General features: G+C 39.8%; 1 protein-coding gene across 6 annotated transcripts in view; it reads left to right on the top strand.

Moving 5' to 3' along the window:
* The window catches only part of FAM222B (family with sequence similarity 222 member B), a 47,677-nt gene that overhangs the window by 12,498 nt on the left and 12,795 nt on the right, over nucleotides 1-22,384 (top strand). For 3 of the 6 annotated variants that reach the window (XR_012155472.2, XM_073315920.2, XM_073315923.2), the window contains exon 2: nucleotides 20,042-20,169. Coding sequence is in view for 3 of the 6 variants with exons in the window: in XM_073315920.2 (XP_073172021.2) it covers nucleotides 20,088-20,169 (82 nt within the window). In the remaining 3 variants the exon portion in view is untranslated. Of the gene's footprint in view, nucleotides 1-22; nucleotides 294-20,041; nucleotides 20,170-22,384 lie in introns of those variants that run through there. The other 3 variants (XM_073315921.2, XM_073315925.2, XM_073315924.2) reach the window with 3 other exon arrangements.

Raw genomic sequence — 22,384 nt, 5'->3', positions numbered from 1 at the left:
CCGGGGGCGGCGCACGGCGCGGGCGCGGGCGCGGGCGCGGGCCGGCCGAGCGGGGCGCCGCTCCGGGCGCGCTGACAAAGGGCCCCGCCCCGGCCGGCGCGGCGCGGCGGGCGGCTGCCATTGGCAGGAGGCCGCCATCCGTCAGGGGCGGGGCGGGGCCGGTTTCCGGCGCTGCGGGAGCCGAGCTGCGGGGAGCTGAGTTTGCAAAGAGGATGCAAAGCGCCGAGCCCGGGGCAGCCGCCGCGGCCCCGGCTATGGGGGCTGCCTGCACCGCCTCTCCGAGCAGGGCCCCGGTAAGGCTCCGGCGCAGGGCCCAGGCAAGGAGCGCCCCGGCTCTGCTGCGCACGGCGGGGGCGGGGCGGCGGCCTGCCAGGGCCCCTTTCCTGCGGCGGGTTCCTGCCCGGCTCCGGGGGTGGGGGTGAAACCCAGCCCGCCAGAGAGAGGGGTGCTGCTGGGCGTGTAGATGGGCTCCGCGCAGACCCCAGCTGGGGCACGTTTCCCAGCGGCGGGGTCGCCTCGCAGCGCTTAGCCTAGCCTGCCTCGGGGGAGTCCCTCCCTGGCCACTGCGTTTATGGACTTGCTCTCCTTTTTCTCTTGCAGAAGCCCGGTGATTCCTGATTTTCCTTGTATCTTCCTCCTCCTCCTTTCAGGCAAATAGACTGTTCCTTAACATCTGTGAAATGCCTCCTTCCTCCGAACTTAATTTGACCCTATTAATTTTTATCGGAATGATTACTACTAAACCCATTCATTTTTAAACTTTCTTTTCCCGTTCTGTAGAAAGGACTCTTGGCTTTGATTTTCTGGTTTGCATTCTGTACTGTCCAGGTATTTTTGCCTGAACCTGGCTCTAGCAAGTGAAGCCAATTGAGGTACTTCACTTCTTCTTTGGGCCTAAGCAACCTTACCTGATCATAACTTTGGAGCTATCCTGTAAGGCCTGGTCTACACTGGGGGGAGATGGACCTAAGAGAGGCAATTTCAGCCACAAGAATAGTTGTAGAGTACAGGAGTCGACGGTAGAGCGATAAATTGATCCCTGATAGATCGATAGCCTAAGACATAGCCTAAAACAAGGAAAAGCATTTGAATCCAGCAGAAATTAGGATAGTGCTGATTTTGACGCTTAAAATAATTCCTAAATGGATTTCAAATGTAAAGCTTTAAAATTAATGCTTTGTAACCAGCTGGTGCATATATGCTAATTAGGTGGCTATGCTGATTGTAAATTTTCTGTAATTAGGCATTTCTAGCTAAATATGTGGAACAAGTATATCTTTTATCAGAGGGGTAGCTGCGTTAGTCTGGTTCTGTAAAAGCGGCAAAGAGTCCTGTGGCACCTTATAGACTAACAGACGTATTGAGCTTTCATGGATGATTACCCACTTCGTGGGATATATCCTTTTATGTTGATTAGCCAAGAGCTGGCATGACTAATGTCTAGTGGAAAATGCTAAGAGAGTTGAATACCAATTTTTTTCTGGCACTTTGGAGGTATTAATTAAAGTGATATAGAGTTCATTCTAGTAAGTGAAGCAAAGATTCCAGAGATCATTGTAAACAGAAGTCAGTAATATGGTGCTGTATTAGAGACTAGTAGGTTCTTATCTCAGCATTAGCATGGCTTAGGTTCAATAGACACAAAAACTGTAAACTTTAAGAAAGGTCTGTTCTTAATTAACTGATATCTTCCGCTTAAGAAAGTAAGCTACATTTACTAGCTCCTTCTAATACCTTTGATGAATTTTTTTTTCTTATCACCCATGATACCAGTTTAGTAACTGTTGCATCATGATGTTTGTTTCATTCTCTAATAGGAAGTCAGTTTCTTTGTGTATTAAAGTGCAATGTTTGGGAAGCCTGTTAACTCTAAAACACCAATGAGCATTGCAGCAACTAGTGCAACACTGTTGGGTTTTTAAAAGCTTTTTTTTTTTAAAAAAAAAAATAAGTTTTAGTTGAGTAGGTGAAGTGACAGCTTTGGCTGGAGACACTTAGAAGGCATTGAATTGCATAGGAACCATTGAATCATCAAGTACCTTTGACTTCCTAATAAAGGTAAAGTCACAAGTTTTGATGGGGCTCACATTTTTCATCTGAGAGAGTATTCAGCCACCCTGCCTTTATGAAATTGTATTACGTAAATTTATTGTCAGTTTAATTTTTTATCTTAAATATGTAATAGTAATATTATGCTGAATGTCAGTGATTTCCCAAAAGAACTGTACACAGAAGATGAAACATTCGGCTATATAATCGTAGGATGTCTACCCTAATCTCTGTCGTTTAACTTAGATGCAAAATAGGAAACCATCAAATGTTTACTTATGAGGAAACAGTTATGTGAAATCATGACTTACCATAATCTCTGTAGCTAAGTGGTTGAAACACATTGCGCTACTGAGACTGAAGTAGCTGGTTTAATTTTCTCCTATGGCGTTTTCGTTCTGTCCTGGTTATTTATGAGCAGCGGTGCTTAATGGGAGGAAAAGTGACTTTTGTTCTCTTCCCTAAGAGAGAACCTATATCAAAGCCCTCAGAAATAGAAATTGATTCCTTTCAGAAGTTGAAGGAAAGGAATAAGATTGTTATTGAGTTTCTTAACGATTGGAGTAGCAGTGCCAAAACCTTGCATGATTAAATGGTGGATTTTTTTAAGGTTGGGGGTAGGCTCTTGGTGCTCAAGGTGAGAGAATAGTGGACAAAACAGAACTGTGAATGGATTCACATTGAGATTTGCATTAGGATAGGTTTTTAGCTGTTTTTTGCTTGTCAGACACTTGCTGTAACTAAATCCTGTGTGTGTTTGGAGGAGGGGTTATTCCATGAGATTTACTGTAGGAGGCTTAACATTTGAGAGAGCTGTTTACAATGTGTCTGAAATAGTCTCCACTGTGTCCTCTACCCTCTATTATCTGTTTACTGCTCAGATAAGGAGGTGGAATAGATTGCTGGCCTGTTTCTGAACTCTGCTTAATGAATGGTTGCTATGTGCATTGCATCTCAATCAGTTTAATCCTCAAGATGTCATTTACAGGTCTGCTCTTTGTGAGGGCCAGAACTATGCACTTTCAAACTGTACTGGCCAGAATTTGCTGGCAAAGCAGCCTGGAATTACTTGTTCAAGATTTTTGTGTGTGTGTGTGTGTGTGTGTATGTATGTATATATATATGTGTATGTATATATATATGTGTATGTATATATATATATATATATATATATATGTGTATATATAATGTTGCTGAGTGATCCAATTTTAAAGTGCCTGGTGTCACAGGGCCATCATTTCATGGACATGTGCTAGATTAGGTATCCAGTGATAAATAAGAGATGACAATGTCATCAGTGTCTTTCCTAGATCAGTTTAGTATATAGTTTACTTGTTTGACATTAGATTAAGATGAAGTAAAAGAATTCCTTATTTTAAAATTTTGACTGCTTTCTGTCTTGTTAAAGTTTTTATATTTTAGCTGAATTAGCTAGGGCAGTTTTTTGGGGTTAACTTTTAATACTGTTAAACTGAGGAAAAAGTATTCTCTAACATGTCTGAGAAAATAGGACACTGCAAAATACTGGCATAAATAATCAATTCCCAATTTAAGAATCTGCCTGTGAAACTGGGGGAGAAAGTCCATGGAACCAGGATTCAGGAAAGTTATGTTGTTGTGTATTACGTAAATGTCTTATGCTGGCGGTATAGAGCAAAGAAAAGTAGTTTCCCAACATGGTTAAACTTTAACAGGCCTGTTAAAAAATAAAATACGAAAGCACTCTTTTTAAATAGGTTTTCCATGATAAATATACATCTTATTGCAAATAAGAGTGTCACTTTTTGCATGAGCTATCTTCCTTTTGCATGGAAGATTTCCTTTAAATCCTGCATGATAGGAGTGTGATCTACTGTTAGTGCAAAGTGAAGAGTAAGCAGTAGTGGAAAATGCTTTGGATTTGTTGAATGTTAAATACACTTTGGAAACATTTATAGAAACTGCACATTGAAATGAGATCTGAGTTTGTTGCATAATTATATTACAAATTGCACATGAAAAGTTAAAGGTAGGAACTTAGTAGGCCTTACATGAGTTAGACATATTTTAGGCATAAATGAAAGCAATATAAAAGCTGCTGCAGAAGTTAATGTGAGCCTCTTGAAACTGAAATTTTGAAAATGATTTGAAATAGTCTTGACTAAAGTGAGATCAGTATATTTAAAAAAAAAATCACAAGGTGCGCTTCTCCAAATGGAGTATATGCAGTCTCCTGTATCACCAGCAAAATCAAGGCGGCACTTGGAGTTTCACTGTAGGAAGGAAAAAGTCTTCTAAACAGAATGGTATGAGATCAGAGTGCTTTTTATGCAAGTGAAGATTTTATTACATGTTGTGGATTCAGGGCCTGTCTGTAAAGTACAGCACAGGAGTGTTAAAATCAGATTGTAAAAAACAGAAGGTTTGCCTAACCTGTCCTTCAGATGGCTGAAATGGGCAAGAAACACCTGGAATATAGAAAAAAGAAAAGGAGTACTTGTGGCACCTTAGAGACTAACCAATTTGAGCATAAGCTTTCGTGAGCTACAGCTCACTTCATCGGATGCATTTAGAGAATTGCAGTACTGGTGCAATACTTTGGGAACAGGGTTTCTTCTTCATGACATTGCTTCTGCACATCTCCACTGTGAGATTGTCTCCTGCTCCATGGGGACAGACCCCATTTCAAAGCAGCTAGCTGTTGGAAGAATGTGTGCCTGTCACAGTGCTCCAGCATCCTAGAAACAAAAGTCCCCACATCCATCTATACCCCCATTCCTGCCTTGAGAGAATGGACACTGAGCCTCATCTTCTCCCTACGTTGGGATTTATGTCAGTATTGTGTAGACAAATATTTCACATCCCCAGTACAAAGTTTGATCAATGTGTATATTCAAAATCATAACCTGGGAATATGTGGGATTAAAATTTTGGTTCTCAGTTGTATGAGGACACATGCTCCTTCTTGCACCTCTATTGAAAGATCCTTCCCTTCCAACTGTAGCAAATGCCAGGAGAGATTCATAACTGTACGCTTTGGTGACGGGTCTTCCTTGTACAAATTTTCTAGGGATTAAGTTCTAAAATCCTATTCCAAAATCTTGACTCTGGTGGCCTCCAAATTTCCTTTAAAACAAACACTTTGCTGAGCCTCTTGATCTTCCATGTTAGACTTGGTGGAGTCCCTTGAATATGAAGAAGGCTATTGGGTTATTTCCTTGGCAGTAGAAAGTTTTTTAAATCCTCAATTTTATTATGGTGTATAATTAGAGAAAAGAGCCAGTACTTTTCAGTCCAGATGCACTCTAAACAGATCCATTTTTGATACAGATGGTCTCTGCTTAGTGAAGATCCTATATGAGAAGAACTTAAAGCTCTTTCTACGGGAGGAGTGGATAGCAGCTTCTTTATTGTCTTTTTGTTGTGTGCCATTTGTTGAGATACCTATAGTTGAATCCCACCTTTCCAAAGCATCACTCTGTCAGTATTCATCACAAATCCCATTGAATGCTTTATTCTAGGAGAAAATGTTCAAGTTTCTTTTCAACTAACAGTAGTCAGCCCTTTTCCTAAAGATTGTCACTGCTAACTGGTATCTCACAGAGGGATTTGTGCGGAGCAGTATCACAAAGGAATAATAGGTATACTTATTGAAGTACTCCTTGTGTTTTGAACTTGTTCCCTCTGCAGATCCCCACTGACTCTTCCCCCTCTATTGGAGATTTAAAAGGTGTGCCCTTGCCTCCAGAATGCTGGAGCAACATGTTTCCTTGTCTGTGTGTATCCGTCTTTTGTTTCTTGTCTTTTACTTAGGTTGGAGCATTCCGGAGTAGGCACTGTCCTATTGTTCTGTTTGGATACAGCACCTAGCACATTGGGGTCCTGATCCATGACTGGGGCTCCCAGGTGCTATGGTAATAGAGATAATGTGTTCCTTCAGTGTATGCTTTGAAATGGGTTCTATTGGCAGATCATGCACTGTCAGAGGGGATCAATGGAGACAACACATTTAAAAAATAAGTTACTTCTTTAATTTCCCTTCACGCCTCTGAAAATAGCTTATCCCACATTGTATCTGAGCTACCTTGATTTGTTTAGTGAGTCTGTATCTCTAGGATTCAGTTCCATCAAATTTTCTCTCACTATGTTTATATGAAGTATGAGGAAGTTCTCTCAGAACTGCTCTGATTTCTAGTTTTACAATTTTATAATCTCTTGATGTGCTCTGGGAATCAGCACCTGAACACCTTTTGTCTTACTCCCGGGAAGTATTGCATCTTGTTCCTTCCTCTTTAACAAAAAATGCAATTTATGCTGTGTTTTATCTATGCCTGAAGACATGGAAAAGGAGCAAGACTCTTAAGTAGTGGGAAACAGACTTACATACTTAATGGAAATATTTTAGCCTTTAAATTCAAGTCAACATAAGGAATATAAACTGCTATCTTCTATGTTGATCGTGTAATGAGTCAGTTCTGGTGATACAACTTTTGATTTCAGACTTTAACTTACCTACTTAAGGTTGGCTAAGCACATCAGTAGTTAATACTGTCATAAAATTTGCTTTAATGTCAAGCGTTTTCTCTTAAATGAAAGCTTTTAGCATATATCAACTGTAGAAAGCAACATTACATTTGAGAAAATAGCATTCAGTAGTCTCTAAGCACTTTATTTTTGCCTACTTTGTAAGCAGCTAACAGGTGTCCAAACTGAAACATACAAATATGGTAATTCACTATGCATTTGAATGTGGCTCAGTAGTGCAGGCAGAGGTGAGAGATTGTTGCCATCCAAGTGGTTTATGTAACATTCTGTGTTCCATTTCTAATGCTCCAAAAAAAAACCATTCTAAATTTAGTTGTGTAAGGGCACATCTGTTAATTTCCAGCCGAGTTGTATCATAGGTTAAGGAGCTCCAGGTAAACCATAAAGCACATATTTCTGCCAGGTTGGATAAGAATTCTGATTAGTGTCATCCTTTTCAAAATCGGGACTGCGTTTGACAGCATTCTTGAATTTTGTTGTGTGCATTACTTTTCCAGAATATTGCTTTAATCAGTTTCTCTCTCTTTGCATTAAAGAAGCAGATTCAGCTATTCAAAGCAAATTGATAATTGCTTTTCATTAAAGGTACGAGTGCCAAAGAGTTGAGCATGTCTTCCAAGAAAAAACATTGATAAAAGCTCTACAGAAGTTATGATTAATCACATAGTTATAAGCCATATGAATGCAGTTCAATGAGAGTGGAAGATATTGCCTTTCCACCACATTGAGAGAGAGTTTTGCAGGCAGGTCAGTTTCTTTGTGGTCAGATTTGCTTGGAGGTTAATATTAGGAGCTAGTGTTGGTAGGGTCCATAAGTGGTGCTCTTTCTCAGTCAGTACTGGACCAGTGCCCTTGCATAGTGCTGAGACTCCGAGGTTGTGCGTTTCTGGAGGCATCTCCCTTTATAAGAGATGTAAAATAGTGGTCTTAACTTCTTTGGTTTGTTACATCCCAGATTATTGGGAGCTTTGCAAATTAATGCACTGAGGTCCTGTAATATCTAGGCTACAGCTGTAATTATTATGTTGGGGCATTTGTCAAATGTGACACTATTTGGCTTTGGTCCCACACACCCTGCCCACCTTTCTTTTCCAGGTTATAGCATAGTTACATAGTTATAGTTTGATTCTATCTACACATAATTTGTTGTCAGAACTTGAAAAAAACTACTGACCAAAGGTGAGCAGGAAATTTTATCTGGTAAGGGGGAAAGCTTCAGAGGAATTTAAGCTTTCTCTCTGCAACCACAAATTTCTTTCTAATGAGAATCTGCATCAGGTCATACTCTGAAGTTCTGCCTTCCTGAGTCTAAAGACAGAAATTTCTGGCTCTGCTAATACTTCGGGCTTCCAAAAGTCTCTTACATGTTCTGGGCAGTTTCACTGTTGCTGTTCTGAACTGTGGGTAACAGTGAAACTGGCAAGAAGAAGCAGGTCTGTTCTGCTCCTGGGGAAATCTTCAAATACAGAGACCCTTGCTCAGGGTAGCTAGGAGGTGGTAGGGGTGTGTGTGTGTCTGCCCTTTTTTCCTATTCAGAAGTTTTAGAGGGTGGCCTTCCTGTTTCTCAGAAACTTATTAAATGGATGCTGTTATGAAAAATAGGTCTGGGCTTAACACCGTGGTAGGACCCTCAGCATCTTCACCCTTCCTAATAGCTGAAGGCAGGAGGCTGCTCCTAAAACTTCCTGGTGGTGGTCCACGCCTCTTGTATCACACTTTGACGAGCAGGTGTCTAGCAAAGTTTACTACTACTGAGAATACTTGTGTAGCAACTTCCATTTGAGGGTCTTGGAGCACTTTCCAAATACTAAGCCTCACCACTTGCCCTATGAAGTAAGAAAGTATAGATTCCAAGGCCAGGAGAGACCACTCTGATTATCTAGTCTGACTTCCTGTATAATGCAGGCCAAAGAACTTCCCAAATAATTCCTAGAACATCCCCATTTTATAGATGGAGAAACAGCTGTAGAGAAGGTGTCTCACCCAAAGTCACACAGGATGTCTGCAGCAGAGCAAGGAATAAAACCTAGATCTGCAGTCTTGTACCTTAATCACAAGTCTACTGTTCCTCCCACCCAAGAAATTACTGCATTGTAATTGGGTTACAGTCGTATGGCAGCTGGGACCTTAAATTCAATACTAACATAATTTAATACTGAAGCAACTATCAACTTTATTGAACGTGTCCACATGCCACAGGCATTATAAAGGTGCAGGAGTGCCTTTCTAACTAAGGCTGCACTTGGCTTTTCATTTTGTTTTATATGGAGACTAGTGTCTCCTCCCCAAATGTACAGTACATAATCTGTACTGGATAAAAATTGGATTTTCTGTTTATTTTCAACTAGATCTATTGTTTGGTTTAAGTTAAAATTAATTTAAAAACTAGGAGAGTGTTTTCCTTCTGCAGTGTCTGGCTACCAAATGGCTGGCTTATTTTTCACATTTTACATATAGTTAAAACATGTTGCCTGTTGGTTTGAATGTACATTCTGAATAAATTTGGTTGAAATTAAGCACAGGAAAATAATCATATAGTCACAATTTTCATTACTCAGGGTGGCTACCGTTTCCCAACACTTATGGTGAGTAAACTGAAGCTACCCAATGCAGGCCAAGCTAGTCACACCATGAGTAAATTTTATCATTTTGTTAATGAGTTTTTAAAAGAAAAAACTGGAACAAACAGGGATTGTCGTATGCAGCCACCAGGACTGCCCCACTTCCAATATGATTCAAGATCAGGGTTTGAATCCTGAACCTTCAGTTCACCATATTAATCATCTATTCCTTCAACTACAAGAGTAACATGTCTTGTGTGTGGGGCAGCCATTAGAGAGAAATATCACACACCATTTGCTAATGGCTTACACAACTATTTGCTTGACAGCAGTAGATTGCTGGGAATTGGAACTCCTGGTTCTATTCCCAGCTTTAGAGGGGAGAGTGGTTAGTAGTTAGAGCAGGGGAGACTGGGACGTGGAGTGAAGAAATATTACACACAACACAGCTAAGTTCCTTACAATAAAATACAAATCCTTAATTACAGCCTCATGCTTTTCCCATAAACACAGCACAGTTAACCTCTGCACATATGTTTTCTGATGTTGCTGGGGTTGTAATTGAGTTTTGCATTATACTGTAAGGGAGATTAATGTGTAGTATGTTACTTTATCACTTGCTGGCAGAAATAAGTTCCTTGTGATGATGCAGAATCTTTCACTGTCTGTGAAAATATGCTATGTAGGAATTACGATGCGGTTAAGAGGTTTCCCATAACTTGATATTTTCTTCCTTTTTAAGGTTTGCATTGAGCAGATGTTACACTTTAACCAATCTTAATCCATTTCTTATGGAATTATTTAGCTTCCAATAACTTCCACAACTTGGTAGGTGCTGAGCAAACATCTATGAAACAGTGACATGATCCCTGCCCTGAAGAAGATGGATGCCTTTTGTTGTTTCAAAGATCTGGTCAGGAGTCTGGAGGGCATTTTCCTGGGATATTATGTTAGTCATTGAAGAGCCTTTGTGACATCTTTTAAGAGTAGGGAATTTAGCCTGCTGTTCTGGCCAACTTCTGATTTTGATAACTGCACTCTGCCTACGTACATTACACCACTATCTTGGATACAGTTTCCTTCCCTGTTCTGTCCCCAGCTCTGCCACTTACTCCAAAGCCTCAGCTGATCTGTTCGTGTAATAGGGCGCCCATCACTGTAGCATAGAGGACCTTGCAAACTTTAACTTATCCTCTCATACCTGACAAGATAGAGATTATCCCTTGTATAAGTGACAGTCGAAGCACAGAGTGACTAAATGACTTGCCTAAGATCACATGGCAGAACCAGGATTTATACCCAGGTCTCATGAGTCCAGTCCAATGTCTTAATTACAAGACCAGCCTTCCTTCTATTTAATTTTTGTCTTGATTTTATGCATCTGTAAAATGGAATATGCGCAATTCATGGCTGTCTCAGGGTGGTTGGGAGGCCGAAGTAGTATTTGTAAGGTTCGTTGAGATGCCTGGATGAAGGACAAAGAGTTAATAATTAAAATTGGAAGTAAGCTGTAAAGGGGTGGAACCATATTTTGGTCTGTTGGCTAGCAAAAATGCAAAATATAAATGGGCCAACCAGCAGAAATTAAGTTAAAACATATTTAGTGAGAAGCATTGTTAATGGCTTTATTTTGGCCCAACTAACCAGGCATTAGTGGAAATGTATGGTGATTTGCAATGGGGAAGCCACACAAGCAATTTCGTGTTTGTCCACATCGTTGCTAACAGCTTCCTTTGCAGAGTACAAGCAGGAGTAGGCTTCTTGCCAACAACAGCGTCATTCAGATTAGGGCTTTAGTTCAATTATGTCTAATTAACATTTATTGCAGATAGCAGTGATAATTACTTCCAAGTCAGTTTGTTGGCAGTGGTTATCCCAAGGCTAAAGTACAAGTTGGATGGATTTTAATAACTGAAGTGATGCATTGCTCTTCCTTTTTTTTTTAAGACCTCATTTATACCAAAGGCCAGAAGCTATGTAAAACTCCATTTTACAATTAAAACCTACTGTTCTACTCTTCAGCAGATGTGCAGTGCTGTATTTTAAGATCTAATAAGACCAACCTAAAATGGTTTTTTATATTCAAAAATCATATACTGGAACTTGCTGCTTTATCACAATAAAATGGATTTGATGGTACTGATGTCATTCACGGTAATGCATACCTGTTATGAGATTATAGGTGCAATATTTTAATCTTTTGGCTGAATTTGAACTTCTGTTCAAAATTACAGATATTGATTTGAAGCCAGGTAGCCCTTCCTGACAGCTTTCAAGTCCAAAAGGATTGTAATGTTGCCAGTGTTTGTTTTGTGAACTCTTACTTTAAAGCCCCTTAGTTTTCTGTTTTGAGTGTTTTCAGTGGGTTGGGAAAAAGGGCAAGAAGTGGATCCATATACATTTCAATTTCTTCTTTCTTGCTTTTCAAACTAACTAATTTTGTTGCCTGACTAACATTATAAATGGTGGTCAGCCTAAAGGTGAAATGGTTTATAAGCAAAACCTTAATTAAACTGCAAGGAGCAAAATTGATTTTATTGACGCTCTTAGAGAGATCTAGAAGAGGACCTTCTTGATTCAGACAACCAAAAAACTTTATATTGGTAGAAGCTGATAGGACACTTCAACTCATACAAAAGGCAGCTCTCCACTGTTCACTCCTTCTCTCCTTGTTTACTCCCCATACACTTGCTAGAGTGATTTATTGCCATATCAAGAAAAGCCGCCGCCTCTGTAACATTACTTTGCAATTTTTGACTTATAAAATATTAAAAGGTTGTTGCATGTGTTGTCTGTGAAAACAGTGCTGGTCTGATAGTTTAGTTATGAAAAATAGTTAGGTATGTCAAATATATTGTTCTTCTAGCAGGTTATAGCAGAGATACTACACAAGAATGTTTCCTTGTGGATTCCCAGAAATGGAGGGATGGTGGAGAAGGGGAGAGCAGGAAGTCTGGGAGATATGCTGATGATATCAGTCTAGACTTTCAGAGTAGCAGCCGTGTTAGTCTAAGAACAGGAGGACTTGTGGCCCCTTCGAGACTAACCAGTTTATTTGAGCATGAGCTTTCGTGAGCTACACGTGATGGAACTGACTGAAATTGTAATAAATACCAATGTCGGCTAGTGGGGATGGTGTGTGGTGTGTGTATCACATTTTAAGAGCATACACTCAGAGTGACGCTGCATTATGAAAGGAGACAAAAACGTAACACCTAACTAATACCACTTAGATATGCTGATTCCTAAATCACTGGCCTTCTCAAACCGACGTTTGTAATGCCCTGACCTTTTTGAAAATACAGAATTTTTCCTTTCAGTATTGTGTGAATTACGTAAACAATTCCTGCCTGTGTAATTGGTATGAATGTGTTCAGGAGAACATAATATATACTTCAAAAACTAGACTATGGGTTACTTTGGGAGAGCAAAAAAGGAATCAGAGTAGCAGCCGTGTTAGTCTGTATCCGCAAAAAGAAAAGGAGGACTTGTGGCTCCTTAGAGACTAACCAATTTATTTGAGCATAAAGTTCATGAGCTACAGCTCACTTCATCAGATGCATCCGATGAAGTGAGCTGTGAAGCTCATGCTCAGATAAATTTGTTAGTCTCTAAGGTGCCACAAGTCCTCCTTTTCTTATTGCAAAAAAGGAATGAGCTTCAGTGGTCTGTAGTTTTGTCTTTAGTGTCTTAACTGGGAGTAAACAAGACAGTTCCGCTAGAAGCATGAAAATCAGCTTGCATTCAGTTATGTTTGTAACAGGCACTTACATATGGTTGTACCAAAGCAACTTTACAACCCTAGTTTGTCCTGGAGCATTTTTTCAGGCTGAACTTACAGTTATGCAGTGTGTATTTGGGATTTTGTCATAATCATAATGCATTGTTACTATTTATTAAATTTAATGCAGTTTCTATATGAATAAGGGGAAGAAGTGAAGCACGTCCCTGAGCCATAGGTACTTAAAGCCCTCAGAAGGCTTAAGGGACCCCAGGGTGCTGGAAACTTTAAATAGTTTTGAGCTTTTCTTTTGTGTGAGTAGTTTCTGTTGCCTTCTCAAATCTCTGAGCTTTGTGACCTCAGTAGTGAAGGTCTATAGTTAATCCTGGAATTTCAAACATGCATGTTTATTTTCATGAGTCTAAAGTTAGACTTCACCAGCTTACTTTTTTCAAAATCAGACCTGTTTCTCATTTCATTGGCCTATGTCAGTTTTGTGGGGACCATTTCCTTTGCCTGCTTGAGAGTTTCAGGCAGTATGGTATGTTTGAAAGGTCAGCAAAAACTTTTAATTTGAGCATGTGATCTATTTATTTAGTGGCAGAACACGTAAATTAGAGTAATGGGACTTTGTTTCTAGCACTGGGCTGTTAAGAACAAGTAATTTACTCTATGCTGTACAAGATACCAGAGGCATCTGTGTTCCCTGATAGAACTGCTGCCTCTGAAGTTTGCTATTTTCTGGTTGATAAGCATAGAATTTTCTTGAAATTTTAAGCTCTACTATGGCAACCTCTGAGAAGTCTCTTGCTAAAACTGATGGAGCCCTTCCATCGATAGCTCAGTTTAGGATGAAGTTAAGTGTAGGTCACCTTGCCCTGTGGCAGCTGAAATAGTTGAGCCCACTCTGGAAATGGGGTACAGAATGCTTTCTACTACCAAGACAAAACAATACATACTCTCAGCCTTCATCATCTCAATTTATTGGTAACTTAATGGTAAAAAAAACATAGTAGGGGTGTTTGTGATTAGTCCAAAACAAAGCATTACAACTCAAGAATTCAGAATTAAGCTGAAAAAAACATTCAGTTAAGGCACCCAACCAGCCCTAACTCGGCCCTATAGTGATGTCCTAAAATAACGATGATGGCAGTCTAGTGTTGCGGTCCCAGATTAGATGTGATTGATTTTTAAAGAGTCAGTGTTTTTATCTTCTGACTTTAAAAATCACTAATGGAGATTTTTGTCTGGGGGGAATTTTAGTTTTAAAAGAATATTTTAAAATTTCATGAACAAGAAGCCCAAAGAGACTGCTATGTGCAATATTTCTAGTGATTAGATTATATGTAGTGTCAGCTCTAAATCTCTTTTTATATTTAACTTTTAAGGGCAGATTTAGTGATACATCAAGCAGCCAGAGCACCCAGTTAAGCTGGGTTTACAGCTGCTTTGCATTGTTGGAGCAGTGTAAAGCAGCCACAATATACTGGTGAATCTAGTCTTTCAGTCAATTGCAAATAAGCGGGCTGTGTTAGCGAGTGAAGAGCGTTGGGAGGGAGCAAAGAAAGCTCAGACTGAGTCCTAATGTGTCCTCTGCACAGTTCCCTCAGTTCCCACAACAGTGCTGCCTCAAAGGACAGTGATAAGGGGAGCCCTGCAAGCACTGATGCCCAAGAGAGTATGCAGCCTTGGAGTCTTCATAGACAGTGGCAGTTGGGCCTCATCTGCCAGTGAGAACTGTTTATACATATGGTCCAGTCTCTCTCCTACCACTGAGTCATTCCAACCAATAGAATTGATGCTTTTATTTCAGCTGGTGAGGAAGGGTTGAGTTGCTTCTGTCCCAATGGCCCACTTAAGAGTTAGTTGACCTTGTCTCTAGTCTATATAATTATAACACTTAGATAAAGTGACTGCATTACTCCATTATGGAGATCATTAAGGACAAAAAAAACCCTGACATACTAAATCTGTTAGAAGACATGTTAATTTTTAACTGATCAGCTAATGAATTTACTTGTAAAATCTTAGAATATTCATTGTGTTCTCAAAGAACTTGGGGAGGGTATACTGTATTTTTAATTTAAAAAAAATAAGAGATTGAAGCATGTCTTAAAGTACAAAATGAAGCTCAGCTTTAACTATGGAGTCATAACCAGCTCCTCCATGATACGTTTTCTTAGCACTGCCAGAACACCTACATTGTTTCTCTTAATAGCCACTATTTCCCTGGCCATTATGAATTAAATTATTGGCAGTCCGCCTACAGTGGAGACCAGGAAAAGGTGGTAATTCTTTTTAAAATGCTTCCATTTTAAAAAAAAATTCTCATATAAATAAAGCTCTTTCTTTAAGACATGTTTTGCCTTTGTCATCACAAATCTCCTGTGTACAGATCTCCTATATTTAAAGTGAGTAACTTAGCTTGTGGGCTCCTACACAGAATGAACTAGGCAAAGCTTATTTTTGCAGACTTTTAGTAAACATAAGGTCTGTGTGAGTTGGAGATTAAATCAGATTCTTAACTATGTAAATTGGTATGCTTTGGACACCAAGGAAATGCTGCTTTCCCATGATAGCAGTCTGACCACTCTGAACTTAATGCTGTCTTGGGCTGCTCTTAGCCACTTGTTCACATTTTGAATGTGTCGTCATCCTGTTTATTGCTGTAGGTACGTGTAAGGCATTGACGCTCTCTGTCGCACTTTAGCAAGAGGAAGAGTCACAATACTTTAAGACTATAATGATATTTAAAGACTGAACAGTTAAATAAGCCCTCTGCATATCTCACTCTAGTGTTACTTGTGCAGTCATAAAGTATTGTTAGTGCGGTTTGTACTTTATATGGTGGTGCTCCTTTCTTTAGGGGGTGTGCATACAAAAGTTGTTACATAAAACATTAGAGGCTAAGAGATACTTTAGCCATGAAATAAGAGAGAGCACCAGATCCTGGATTAGCCGCTGTTTTTTTCGGAGTACAAATGAGATGCTTACAGGACCTGATGATGATTGATTAAAATCCTCTGCATTGCTGAAGTTTGCATTGGAACTCTGTGAAGAGTAGACAATGAACAAAGATGACAGAGAAACAGGCCTCAGTTATGCCAGACTTGTGAAACTAATAGAAGAGTGAGGAAAGAGAGGGTAGATACTTTCTGCTGAATCTGAGCTTTTGCTTACTCAGGTGAAGCAGTAAAAGTGTATAAGGGAAGAATGCCAAAGTCTGTGGAAATTTACAATGTTTTTTGTCATCTTTGGTTTAAAAGGGATCTGAATGCTTATTTTGTCTTTCATTCTTGTTGGGTATAATTTGGAGGCGGGAACTGTCCACAGGATGCCAGGAAAGTTCTCATGGAATTCTGCAGCTTTGTTTATATTCATGAATAAGTTTCTTAAATGTAGAGGCTAAGCAATGTCTCTGTTCCTAAAATAATTTAATTTAAGCTCTGGATGTGGCAAGCCATCGCTGAGGGTTTTTTTTAAACCCCTTTAAATCCCATTGAGAACTCAGTCTGTTACAGGCTGAGGAAAAATTACAGTTCAGGTTTTGAGGTCTGAAAGAAAATGCAAGATTTGTGAGGTGAACACAGTTATTACCATCTATTAGTGATAGTCACAGTGAAGTTGTTCTCTTGGTGTTTTGCATAATTATCTGAATTCTGCACTGCCTGGAGAGTTCCATGTATTTATATTTCTCACAGGATTGCCAGTGAATTCCTTAGGTTTTCAAAGGGCTGTCTGTTTTGGGCTTGTCTGCCTTGATCAGTAGCGTGGAATAGTCATGCTGGCTTTCAGTGCCCTAAATTATGGTGAGCTCCACTTCTCCACTACTCACAACTGGCACTTGTTTGCACATGTAACTTAGTTGACAATAAGAAAAGGAGGACTTGTGGCACCTGGGAGACTTGCTTCTAATATTTTGAAAGTATTCATGCTATAAAGATGCAGCTTTTTCATAAACAAATATTTGCGGAGAAAAACCTATCGGATTTATGGTGCTTGGTTTTGATCAACCTTTGATCAGTTGGCTCAATAAGCAAGTTAATGTCTTGTACAAATTGACCAACTGTTATGACATGGAAAACTTTGGTTATGTCTACACTGCAGTTAACCTGCAGCTGGCTTGTGACAGCTGACTTAGGCTCAGGATAAGGGGCTGTTTAATGGTGGTATAGACGTTCAGGCTTGGGCTGAAGCCCAAGTTCTGGGGCCCTTCCACCTCATAGAATTTTAAAACTGAGAACTAAATTTAGAGTCAAGATCCATGCTTCTGGTTTCCATCACGTAGCCTTTAATGTATGGTAGTGGTGAAATGATCATTCATGGTTTCATTGGTTAAAACTGTCCCTTCAATGCAAAGCTGTTTGGGTATGTGTGCTTTAAGATGGGTATATCATAGAATCATAGAATCATAGAATATCAGGGTTGGAAGGGACCCCAGAAGGTCATCTAGTCCAACCCCCTGCTCAAAGCAGGACCAATTCCCAGTTAAATCATCAAGTATATCATGGAGTGTATGCCACAACTTGTATACCATTGGTGTCAATCCCATTGATCTAATGGGAACTGATTTAGTCAAATCCAGTTTCAAATTCAGAAACTTGTAGTACTCTCCAAAAAGGCATCTACATGGAGTTCTGGTACCCAAAGAGCTCCAAAGAGCCTCTACCTTCTTGTTGATAGCCCAAGGCTCTTAAAGATGAGAAAGACATAGAATGCTGCAAATGTTCTTCATTGCCTAACAGTAGTGGGCAATGAAGAACATTTGCAGCATTCTATGTCTTTCTCATCTTTAAGAACCTTGGGCTATGTCTACTCTACAGCTTACGTCGGCATAACTTCTGTCATTCAGGGGTGTGAATAAACCACCCCCCGAGCAACGTAAATTACTCTGACATAAGTGCCGGGTGGACAGTGCTATGTCAGTGGACGAACTTCTCCCTCTGACATAGCTTCTGCTGCTCGCAGGGGCTAGAGTAGTTAAGACAAAGAGGGAGCTCCCATCAGCTTAGAGCAGCTGCGTTAGAGAACTTATAGTGGCACAGCTGCATTGATGCAGCCGCGCTGCTGTAAACTCTCGAGTGTAGCCATGTTCTTAAAGTTTCTTCTACCTGTGATGGCCATAGCTGATCCCATTAGACCATAGAAGTTGCTAAACTTCCATGCCAAGATACAGGATGTTTATTCTCAACTAGTTTCCTTGTAGGGGTAGAGGTTTGTTTCAAGTGCTCCCAATGGCTTGAAAGGAATTTGTTAGAAAACTTAGAAAACTTTATCAACTCAAAACTATCAGTTGTGAAGTCCATCACTTTTCTATAAAATCTATCTTGAGCAGTCTGAGCTTTAGATATTATCACTAAGGTCCTGTTAACATGAGAATATAGCATCAATTTAACTAAAGGTGTGACTTCAAACCAGTATAGTTAGGGATTTGCACTGGTTTGCATGGACGCTCATATTTTGGTTTAGTTGAAGTTAACTGGGAATAAAAGTAAGCAAAACTGACATAAGACACTCTCTAAAATTTAACTGTACAGCTTTAATGTGTAGACGAGGCCTAAAAGTCTTACCATCCTATATTTTTCACCAATACGCATCACTGTGGAAACCCAGATTTTTGCCTGCCTTCTGTTAGCAGGTTTCAAGTTCATCATTCCCTTAAATAATTTACCTATGTGGTGCTGAAATTCCAGTGAAACATCTGCTCTTTGAGAGAACAGCATCTGGAGCAAACGGGATTAACCTGTTAGTGTGGTGGCTGGTAAATGCATACAGTCCACTGCCTTTATTTCCCCAAAGGCATCTTGTTGGAGCAGCAAGCACCTTGCATAGAAGGCTGCTTTTTCTGAAGGTGCTTGTTTTTGTTTAATAAGGGTTCCTGGCTCTACTGAGAGAAGCACTTCTCACAAGGTGGCTTTTTGTGCTTCTCTAAATGGTGCAAGAATATCAGTTTAACTTTTTTTTCCAGTATTTGTTTTCAAATTATTTACCTAGAGCAAACAAAACCCCTTCGTCACTTATCTGCTGACCTGTCATGCTGATAAATGGACCGCTGCATTCCATTAAAGTCAGGGTGTATGGTACTTGGTATGGCTTCTTGGTGACAGCTGATCATTTTTCATTTGTTGACCTATCTCTGTGTTACCTTCACAGTACGTTTTAAAACACAGGTTAGTCTTAGCCAACCTGACATAGTGCTGGACAATCCGATTGCATTTTCTACCGTTGTGTCCTCTCAGAATGACACCCAAGCAGACGTGTCTGGTGCTAGTTCATTTACAACTGGGGCAGCATCAATCTCACTAGCTGAGTCTTGTTAGTGTTATGAAGGGATTTAAAGACTGAGTTATCTGTGCTGCAAAAGTCATTTCTTAACTCTGCGCCTAGGTATAAATGCTTATAAGAGAATTGTTCTCTTTAGGTAGGTAGCTGATGTGCACCTAGAGTTTCTATCTTCCTTCGTTTTAGAAGTAGGTTTGATCTATTTAAATCCAAGGCTGAAAAGGCAAAATAGGTTCCCTATTAGGGGAGTTTTGTAACCCTGAAAGGAAGCATTGTGTATGTCAGTTTTGCTCCTCTGTGCAATGTGCTGCATGCCATATAACTCTAGCTGTGGGTTATTCACCCGTCTTGTAACCTTCAGGGACGCTGTTTTGCTTATAGATAAAATAACTTTATTGCCTGGGTTTATTAGGTTGCAGTTGTGCAGCTTTCTCCGTTATTCAAGGACTACAGCTGTTCTATATCTTATCTTTGAACGGCAGCTTGGTAACTCTTTTTATGCAATTCGGTAGAACCACAGTAGGATGGCCTGTCATAGGAAACCCAGAACTATTTTTTTCCCCTTCAGAATAACCCTGCAAATGCAAGTGCCAAAATTTGCCGTTTGTAGGTTAAATGGTAGAAACGTTCCAATGCTGGTGAATGCTGTTAAGTGTTGGCATTTTTCATTTCCCAGTTAGTATACAGATGCGCCATATTAAAATGTCAGTTTAACCATCACCACAGTTGGAAAGTACATTGTTGCTATAGATAAGAATAAGATATATTTTTAATCAACAATACTGCTAATTAAATTGCATCGGTGAAGCATGGGTCCCTCTTTCACATAGGGTTGGCTGTTTGCTTCTGTTTCATCTCAGTATTATCTGTGTATTATAACCTTGAATTGTCTTTGTTGTTGCAGTGTGCAGAGGAGTGAATGCCCCATGTTGTGTTAGTGCCTGTCTGCCATGCTGGCCTGTCTACCAGGACCAGGTGACCTCTCCTCTCAGCTTCTTTCTTACCCGCAGATGAACACTGGACTTCAGAAATGTGAGTGATGTTTTGCCTTCAGGACGAGGTTAATTGTTAAATCTGGCACTAGTATAGCTATGAAATAAACATTTAGGTACAGCGGAAAATCTCTTTAATATTTTGTCTTTTATGTTTTGTCGTGCCTTCAAGGCATCCATCAATAATGGTTGTGAGAAACCACTCTCAAAGTTCAAGCATTAGCAGCTAGCCTTCCCTTTCCAGTGTTTGAGAGGTTAATTTTAATCATAGCAGTACAACACACTTGAATTCTTGCCTCTTTACTAAAAGCATTAGGCAGTGAAACCGTACATATTGATTTGGCTCTTAATAGAATTTTTTTTCTGGTTCCTTTTCACCAAATTGAATTGAAAAGCAGACCCCAATAGCTGTTAAATCATTCTTAATGCAGAGTTGTTGCAGTTTGTTTTGTTGATATAGGGATATATCGCATTCTGATAAAACACAAATATTTGTAATCTGGCCAGTATTTCCAGTATTCAGAGTGCTGTCTCTCCATCCTGCTGTCTTTCCTGTGGCTTTGAAAGTTCTTGCATAGAATTACGGCAGTAACCAACACATTTACTTTCACTAACCTCTTTCATCCCTGTGACATTTTCACTGATATTTCAGGAGAACCTTCTATTCAGATCCAAGCATTAGTTTATTAGGGAATAGTTTAAATCATCCTCTCTTTGCCCCCCTCCCCCACTTCCCCTCATCCTCCTGAGATCCCTTGAGTCACAAATTGATTCCACAGTTGGGGTGGCAAATAAGAAACTATTCCAAGAATGTTTATTAAAGAACTGGGCATAATGATCTCCTTACAGAAATGTAGTTTAGCCTGTCCCTAGTATCTGCAACTTGTACAAGGGGAAAATTCATATCTCTTCATTTAGCTTTTGGTTTTGGACTTGCTATCACCTTTTTAAATCAAATAATTTACACTCCGATTATAGTCAAACTAAACAACATGTTATGGTCCATGACTTGCTAATGAAATTTGGCATGGGAATATTGAGGAGTAAAGGTAATAGTCTACTAGTTATGTAACTGGGGCATACCAGAAGAGAACAAATTCTTGAGATGTGTGTGTCTTACATCACTGTATTTGTAATTTCCCCAAATGTGCTTTGTAATTGTAGTAACAGTTGTGACATTAACACAATTAATATTAACAAGCAGTGGGAAGGACTTGAAGCCAGCCTAGGGAAAGAACAAGTTAAAGAATATTGAGATGTATTCAAGTCATTAGGGCCTGATAAAATTTAGGGTACTAAAGGAACTAGCTGAAGCAATCTCAGCACCATTAGCAGTTATTTCTGAGAACTTATGGAGAATGGACTAGGTCCCAGAGGACTGGAGAAGGGCATACATAGTACCTACCTTTCAGAAGGGGAACAAAGAGGTGCTGTGAAACTATAGACCAGTCAGCCTAACATCGGTACCTGGAAAGATACTGGAACAAATTATCAAACAATCAGTTTTTAAGCATCTAGAAGATAATAGGGTTATAAGTATAGTCAGTGTGGATTTGTCAAGAACAAATCATGCCAAATCAATCTAATTTCCTCCCTTGACAGGGTTGCTGTCCTAGTGGATAGGGAAGTTGTAGATGTGATATATCTTGATTTAAGTAATGCTTTTGACAGTCCCACGTGACATTCTCATAGGCAAACTAGGGAAATGTGATCTAGTTTAAATTACTGTAAAGGTGGGTGCAAAACTGAAAGATAGTATCAATGATTTGCTGTCAAGCTGGGGGCATTTTTCTAGTGAGATTCCATGGGGTCTGTTCTGGTCTATTCAATATTTTCACTAATACTCTCCCCTCCATTGTGCAACTATCTTTGTATAAATTTTGCAGATGACGCCAACCTGGCACTTTTTTGAGGACAGGATTTGAATTCAAAACAACCTGGAAAGTTGGAGAATTGGTTTGAAATCAACAAGATGAAATTCAATATAGACAAGTGCAAAGTACTACACTTAGGAAGGAAAAAATCTAATGCACAACTACAAAATCTGGAGTAAATGGTTAGGTGGCAGCACTGCTGGAAAGGATATGAGGGTATAGTGGGTCACAAGTTGACTGTGGCTATGTCTACACTATGGCTTATGTTGGCATAACTTATATTGCTCGGGAGGTGAATAAACCACCCCCCTGAGCGACATACGTTACACAGACATAAGCGCCCGTGTGGACAGCGCTATGTCGGCGGGAGAACGTCTCCTG

The sequence above is a fragment of the Lepidochelys kempii genome, chromosome 17, assembly GCF_965140285.1.
Source record: "Lepidochelys kempii isolate rLepKem1 chromosome 17, rLepKem1.hap1, whole genome shotgun sequence".
NCBI lineage: Eukaryota > Metazoa > Chordata > Testudines > Cheloniidae > Lepidochelys > Lepidochelys kempii.
Note: the sequence above shows the minus strand (reverse complement) of the source record. Positions and strands in the feature narration are given on the sequence as shown.